Raw genomic sequence first — 7,572 nt, forward strand, 5'->3', positions numbered from 1 at the left:
GCCCGGCTAATTTTTTTGATTTATTGTAGAAATGAGGTCTCGCCAAGTTGCCCAGGCGGGTCTTGAACCCGCAGGCTCAGGCAATTCACTCACTTCAGCCTCCCAAAGTGTGGGATTACAGGCTGAGACACTGAGCCCGGCCAATAATAATTTAATGAGTGCCCAACCTTCCTAGCTATTCCTGAAGGTGCCAGCTAGGAACCTGGAGTCTGGGTTGAGGTGTACAGAGAACAGGCAGACTAATAGACCTTAGAACGTTAAGTGAAGGATGGAGTTGAAGAAAGGAGCATCTTGAGGGAAACACTGGTATGTTTCATTTATTACCTGATAGAAAGAGGCCGAAGCAACAGGAGGATTGCCTGAGACTAGGAGTTCAGGGTTAGTCTGGACAGCATAGCAAGACCTCCATATCTCGAAAACACCCCCAAGCAAGCAAGCAAACAAACAAACAATAACAGCAAAAAGCTAGCCAGGCATGGTGGCTCACGCTTGTAGTTCCAGCAGTTGGGAGGCTAAACTGGGAGGATCACTTAAGCCCAGGAGGTCAAAGCTGTATAGTGAGCTAGAATTGGGCCCCTGAATCTCAGCCTGGGCAACAGAGTGAGACTCTGTCTTAGATAAAATAAAATAAAATTATAATTATAAAAAGAAAGAGATTGAAACAAAAGGCTCAGCTCTAAGGTAGAAAATAGTGGGGAAGAGTATTAAACTTGACTCTAGGCAGAGTGTGAGAAATGTCACTAAGCAGAGTAATTAATAGAAGAGTAATTAAGCCTGGCTCAGTGGCTCAGCCTGTAATCCCGCGCCTTTGGGAGGCTGAGGTGAGTGGATTGCCTGAGCCCGCGGCTTCGAGACCCACCTGGGCAACTTGGTGAGACCTCATCTCTACAATAAATCAAAATGAGCCGGGCGTGGTAGCGCATGCCTGTAGTTCCAGCTACTTGGAAGGCTGAGGCGGAAGGATCGCCGGAGCCCAGCAGGTCGAGGCTGCGGTGGCGAGGAAGCGGCCACTGCACTCCAGTCTGGGCGACAGTGAGACCCCAACTCAAAAAAAAAAAAAAAAAAAGAAGAGTAATTAATACCATTCCATCTTCTACATTCCACTGGCGGGGGCCGGCGGGGGAGAGAGACTGACATATTTAAGGAAATCCAGCGGGTGTCGTTCTCCTCTCAAGGCTTTTTTCTATCTCCTTCCTTGACAATGACACGGGGGCCATGGCAGCTTACGACGTATGTACATCATCAACAAGGAGATCTGCTCCCGTCTTGTCTGTAAGGAGCATGAAGTTATGAAAGGTAAGGTGACGTCTGGGTGTTTACTGGGGAGAAATTGTTATGAGAGGGGTAAATAGAGACACAATGCTAATATTTCAAATTCTGGTATTCGAAAAGAAGGGGCTTTAGGCTACCTCCTCAGTCTATGAGCACCTGTTGGAAGACATCCCAAATAAACAATCTAAGTAAAGCACTCGGCTTAATATACAAACACAACCCTAAGAAAAGTATCCCTAGATCTCTTTCCTACTAGATTGTAAACCCACAGCCTCTCCTATATAGAAAGCTTTCTGACATTCTGTTTCAAAGAGCATTTACTGGGGTTCTAAGGACAGGGTCAAATCAGCCATTACAGATCATGGATTCTTCTAGTCAGCAGCCATGTTCATAACTCTCAAAAGAAAACACACAGACACACACACTAATTCGGAGACAGTAAGGTTTGGATAGGGCCTGTAAATTTTTAAAAATCGGCGGGACGTTTAGAAATCGGCTACGTTATAAATAGTTCACCAATTCCAGGAACAATTTACATTTCTTATTGTGAAATTTCAAAGGTAGAAGAAGGTAGAAAGACGTTATAAGACCAATGACAAGGGCTAAAGCGTGTGGTTATAGACTGTGCATGGTGGGAACAGAGACACTTCTCACCTTTCCCTGGGCTAGCCCCAAACGATGGCTGTGGTTGGCGAAGAGACCACAGACACAGCCACTTCTGACTCAGCAGCTCGCTTTGAGCTGAGGCCCTGAGTCAGAGCTGGAGTTGATTTCGCAGAAGGAAACCTGCTGCGAGTGCCATTGTCTCTGCGCAAGCCACCTGCAAGGGAAGCACCTTGAGATTGAGGATGAGTATCTGGAACTCCAGGCGCTTTTAAGTGTCTCGGGGGACTTGCTAAAGTTAGCGACTAGCACCTAGTCAACACCTAAACGCATCTTGAAGGACTAGACCTCATTTTTCTGTTTAATAAATCCATGATTAGAAGAATCGGGAGCTGGATATACACAGGAAACTCACATTTACTGGCCGCCTCTGCTAAGTACTCTGCACCCATGATTTCACTTTAATACTCACAAAGTAATATTCCCAAAGAGGCTGTTGAGGCAGGTAGTTTAATGCTTATTTTACAAAGAGGGACAATGAGATTCATGAAAGTTAAGACGCTTTCTAGCAAGTGGTAAATAAGTTCTAGTAGGTGGCAGAGCCGAGGTTTGAAGCCAGATCTTTTTCTCTTTAATCTTTTCATCACACCACACTGCAAAGCCTTATCTTTCCCTTAAAACAAGAGCCTTGTTCTCTTCCTGCAATCGCTTCCCAACATGTTCTCCTTCTCTTCTAGATGAGCTTTGCCGTCAGATGGCCGGTCTACCCCCAAGGCGGCTCCGGCGCTCCAACTACTTCCGACTTCCTCCCTGTGAAACATGGATTTGCAGAGACCCGGCGGTCTGTGATCACTGAGGAACAGGAAAGGAGGAATGTGTGGGTGAGAGGAAGGAGAACTTCCTTCTTCTCCCATCACTGCCAGCCAACCCATAGACAGGATCTCTTAAACCAGCCCCTTTGCTATGTCCAACTCCTGCCCACTCTCTAAATTTTCACCCACACTGATCACATTAATCTCATTTTTGAGTCCTTAAAATACAAAGTCTATATGACTGCAAGGTTTTGCTGCTTCTGAATCTCCTAGACGTTGAGCATGAATGGTGACCATATGGCTGTGTACAAGCATTCTACATGCAGTTCTGGGGGAGAATAAACTTTAGGTTAATCATCTTTACTATTGAATGTGTCTGATGTCAATCTTCGCGTGGAAGACGCTTTCCTTGTCTGTTCTGGCTAACCACAGAATTTCATTTTCTTTTCAAGAGTTTCCTAGATTAACTCCCCATCATTTGCACGTTCCTCTTTACTCTTATTTTAACTATCATGCTGGGTTGTCCTCAAATTTGCCTGGCAGGTCTTCTTTGTGAGAACCATGGTAATCTGGGTAGTCCTAGAAGAGTCTCCAACACAGCCAAGATTATACAATCCTATTAGCAATATATATAGACCCCAAATGTCTCATGCTGAGCACAGGGGCTGGAGCTCAAGGGTGAGAACTAAGCCAGGAACAGAGCTTGGACTTATAACACTCTATCCAAATTTCCATGGAGTTGTCCAGTTGGGAAGTGGGACTGGAAAGTAAGTCTCATTTGTCCATTTGTGTGTTCATCTAGTGCTAAGGCTAGCTCACCTCCACAAAGCAAATCACACAATTTAATTGGAAATCACGCCATGGGTTGGCGTTTCCTTGAGTTGCTGCTACTGCAGTCATCCTCACCCCTTACCAAGTACACAATAGAGATTATTGTGTAAATGCTCACTGGGGCCTAGGTAGGGCATTAAGGCATGAATTTTAATAGACAGACAGAAAGTTTGCCTAACAGTTAATATGAAAGAGTAAAAGAGACACAATATTCAGACAAACCACATTCTTTTTTTTTTTTTTTTTTTAATTTAGTCCGAGTCTCACTCTGTTGCCCAGTCTGGAGTACAGTGGCACGCTTTCTGGGTTCAGGCAATCCTTCTGCCTCAGCCTCCCAAGTAGCTGGTTCTACAGGCACATGCCACCAAACTCGGTTAATTTTTTTGAGAGGTTTTTTTTCTTTTTGGTAGACTCAAGATCTTACTATGTTGCCCAGGCTGGCCTCGAACTTTGGGTTCAAACAATCCTCCTGCCTTAGCTTTCCAATATGCTGGAATTAAAGGCACGAGCCACTCTACCCGGACAGACAACCCACGTTCTTATTCTGGCTGTAGTAGTATCCACATAGTCTCAGATCAGTTATTTTCCCTCATTAGGTCCTGGTTTAATTTCCTCATCTTTAAAATGAGGTTTATATATTTTTTTTTTTGAGTTGGATTCTCACTCCGTAGCCCAGGGTGAAGTGTTGTGGCACACTCACGGCCACTGCAGTCTCAACCTGCTAGGCTCCGGCAATCCTTTCACCTCAGACTTCCAAGTAGCTGGAACTACAGGCGCGTGCTACTATGCCTGGCTAATTTTTTGATTTATTGTAGAGATGCGGTCTCACCAAGTTGTCCAGGCTGGTCTTGAACCTGTGCACTCAGGCAATCCTCTCACCTCGGCCTCCCAAAGCTCTGGGATTACAGGCTTGAACCACTGTGCCCAGCCAGAGAAAGTTAAATTTATGTTAATTCTAAGGTTACTTTTTTTTTTTTTTGAGTTGGAGTCTCGCCCTGTCACCCAGGCTGGACCCCAGCTTTGACTTGCTGGGCTCCAGTGATCCTTCTGCCTCAGCTTTCCAAGTACCTGGAACTACAGGCACATACTACCATGCCCAGCTAATTCTTTATTTATTGTAGGGACAAGGTCTTGCCAAGTTGCCCAGGTTGGTCTCGAACCCCTGGATTCAGGCAGTCCTTTCGGCTCAGCCTCCCAAAGTGCTAGGATTACAGACGTGAGCGACTGCATCCAGATAATTGCAGTTAATTCACACCCATATCTGCTTCATTCTAGATAAGTACAGTAGCCCACAATGTAATGGAACAAATCTCATTATCATAAGTGACAAATTATAGATCCTTCTTCGGAATAACTCAGTAACTTTCCATAAGAGCCAATGGAATTCAAATAGAAATTCAAATAGGGGACAAGTTACATATGACAGTGGGATTGGATTCCATTCTGAAAAAACTAGCTAAATGAGGATAGGATTCTTGCTGTTAAGAAAAAATTTAGTACAGCCAATTAAAGAGAAATGCTAGAAAAAAGCCCCCAAACATGTAATCACTACTCCTCACAGCCTCTAGAATTAAATGTACTCATTTATAGATAGACATCTTAAATGAATATTGTAGCCACTATAGGGAAACTTCATAGGCAGAGTTTCAAGATTTTTTTTTTTTTGAGTCAGAGTCTCACCCTGCCACCCAGACAGGAGTACAGTGGCACACTTACGGCCACTGCAACCACACCATCCTGGGCTCAGGTAATCCTTCTGCCTCAGCCTTGCAAGTAGCTGGAACTACAGGCAAGTGCCACTACGCCTGGCTAATTTTTTGATTTATTGTTAACACGAAGTCTTGCCAAGTTGCCCAGACTGGTCTCGAATCCCTGGGCTCAGGCAATCCTCTTGCGTCCACCTCCCAAAGTGTTGGGATTACATTTGTGAGCCACCACACTCGGCTTCAAGAATCTTTTTTTTTTTAATTTTTATTAATCGATATTTTTTATTATGGTTTTGTGGGGTACAGTTAAGGGTTAGGTGTACAATTACGTTTCATTCAGGCACCCTGTTGATAAGAGGTGTTTTCCCATCCCCAGACAGATATTTGCTCCTGTTAATCCCAACCCCCTCCCCCCTTCAAGAATCATTTTAAGGATTTCTTTATAGCCGGGCTCGGTGGCTCAGCCTGTAATCTTGCACCTTTGGGAGGCTGAGGTGAGTGAATTGCCTGAGCCCGCGGGTTCGAGACCCGCCTGGGCAACTTGGCGAGACCTCATCTCTACAATAAATCAAAATGAGCCGGGCATGGTAGTGCGTGCCTGTAGTTCCAGCTACTTGGAAGGCTGAAGGGAAGGATCGCCGGAGCCCAGCGGGTCGAGGCTGCCGTGGCTGGGAGCGGCCACTGCACTCCAGTCTGGGTGGCAGAGTGAGACTCCAACTCAAAAAAAAAAAAAAAGAATTTCTTTATGAACTTGACCTTCCTACTGCATATTGTAACATTTCTACCAGACAACACCTCGATCCTAGTATTGTATATATTGCAAATTAAAATAATGTTCCCCCCAGTTTCTCAGAATAAAGTAGCCGTTGGTCTGGTTAATTCTTTTTCTCTTCTCCTTTATGTTTACAAGAAGACCTGAATTCATGCTCTTCTGTCCCACTTTGAAAACTGCATGCTGGCTGGGCGCAGTGTCTCATGCCTATAATCCCAGCACTTTGGGAGGCCGAGGTGAGAGGATTGCCCGAGCCCACAGGTTTGAGACCAGGCTGGGCAACTTGGTGAGACCTCATCTCTACAATAAATAAAAAAATTAGCTGGGCATGGTGGTGCATGCCTGTGGTTTCAGCTACTTGGAAGGCTGAGGTGGAAAGGTCACCTGAGCCCAGCAGGTCAAGGCTGCGGTGGCTGTGAGTGTGCCACTGCACTCCAGCCAGGACGACAGAGTGAGAGACTCCAACTCAAAAGAAAAGAAAAGAAAAGAAAAAACTGCGTACTGGCTGGGCTTGGTGGCTCAGCCTATAATCCAAGCATTTTCATAGGCCGAGGCGAGTGGACTGCCTGAGCCTGTGGGTTCCAGACTAGCCCGGGCGACTTGATGAAACCTTGTCTCTACAATAAAATCAAAACTTAGCTAGACGTGGTAGTGCACACCTGTAGTTTCAGCTACTTGGAAGGCTGAGGTGAAGGATTGCCAGAGCCCAGCAAGTCGATGCTGGGGTGACCGTGAGTGTGCCACTGCCTGGGTGACAGAGCCTGGGTGACAGAGTGGGAGTCCAACTCAAAAAAAAAAAGGGAGAAAACTGTGTGCCAATATTGGTCAAATTTCTCACTTCTGCTATTCTCTAGTCTGTCCTTCACTTCACAACTTTACCACTGGTTTTCTAACACTCCAAATGTATATACTCTCCTCCAGATGTGCCGCCTTTTTCTTTTTTTCTTTTTTTCTTTGAGTTGGAGTCTCACTCGGTCGCTCAGACTAGAGTGCAGTGGCCGCTTCCGGCCACCACAGCCTCGACCCGCTGGGCTCCGGCGATCCTTCCGCCTCAGCCTTCCAAGTAGCTGGAATTACAGGCATGTGCTACCACGCCCGGCTGATTTTTTGATTTATTGTAGAGATGAGGTCTCGCTGCCCAGGCGGGTCTCGAATCCACGGGCTCAGGCAATCCACTCACCTCAGCCTCCCAAAGGCGTGGGATTACAGGCTGAGCCACCCAGCCCAGCCATAAACCAACATTTATAACTTGCTTTCCATTCGTTCTTTCCTCATCCTTATTAAATCATATCTTCTTCCCATAACCTTCCTCTAAGGAAGGTCCCAGATGAAGATTTCAGGCAGCTGGTTTCGATTCCAGCTACTTCCTTCTGCATTCCTCTGCTGGCAGAATTCCATCCCCTCCACTGCTGCAGTTGTTTATCCCTCGTCCCTGATGATCGAGTTTTCTCTCCTTATTCCCTCCCAGGAAAGAATCTGAAAACCTTTTCCTCTTTATCCAGTTATCCCCTTCTTACACTCTTAGCTTTTTTTTTTTTTTTTTGAGTCGGAGTCTCACTCTGTCGCCCAGAGTGGA

The 7,572-nt window shown here is 45.7% G+C and overlaps 1 protein-coding gene across 1 annotated transcript in view; it reads left to right on the top strand.

The window, feature by feature from the left end:
• Positions 1-2,724, top strand: part of MFAP5 (microfibril associated protein 5) — a 14,130-nt gene extending 11,406 nt beyond the window's left edge. The window contains 3 exon segments of the mRNA XM_008050319.2: positions 1,223-1,296; positions 2,613-2,687; positions 2,690-2,724. Of these exon segments, the coding sequence (XP_008048510.1) occupies positions 1,223-1,296; positions 2,613-2,687; positions 2,690-2,724 (184 nt within the window).
• The last annotated feature ends 4,848 nt before the right edge of the window (positions 2,725-7,572 follow it).

Source organism: Carlito syrichta, unplaced genomic scaffold (assembly GCF_000164805.1).
Source record: "Carlito syrichta isolate Samal-C Ts95f unplaced genomic scaffold, Tarsius_syrichta-2.0.1 Scaffold143822, whole genome shotgun sequence".
In the NCBI taxonomy this organism is placed as follows: Eukaryota; Metazoa; Chordata; class Mammalia; order Primates; family Tarsiidae; genus Carlito; species Carlito syrichta.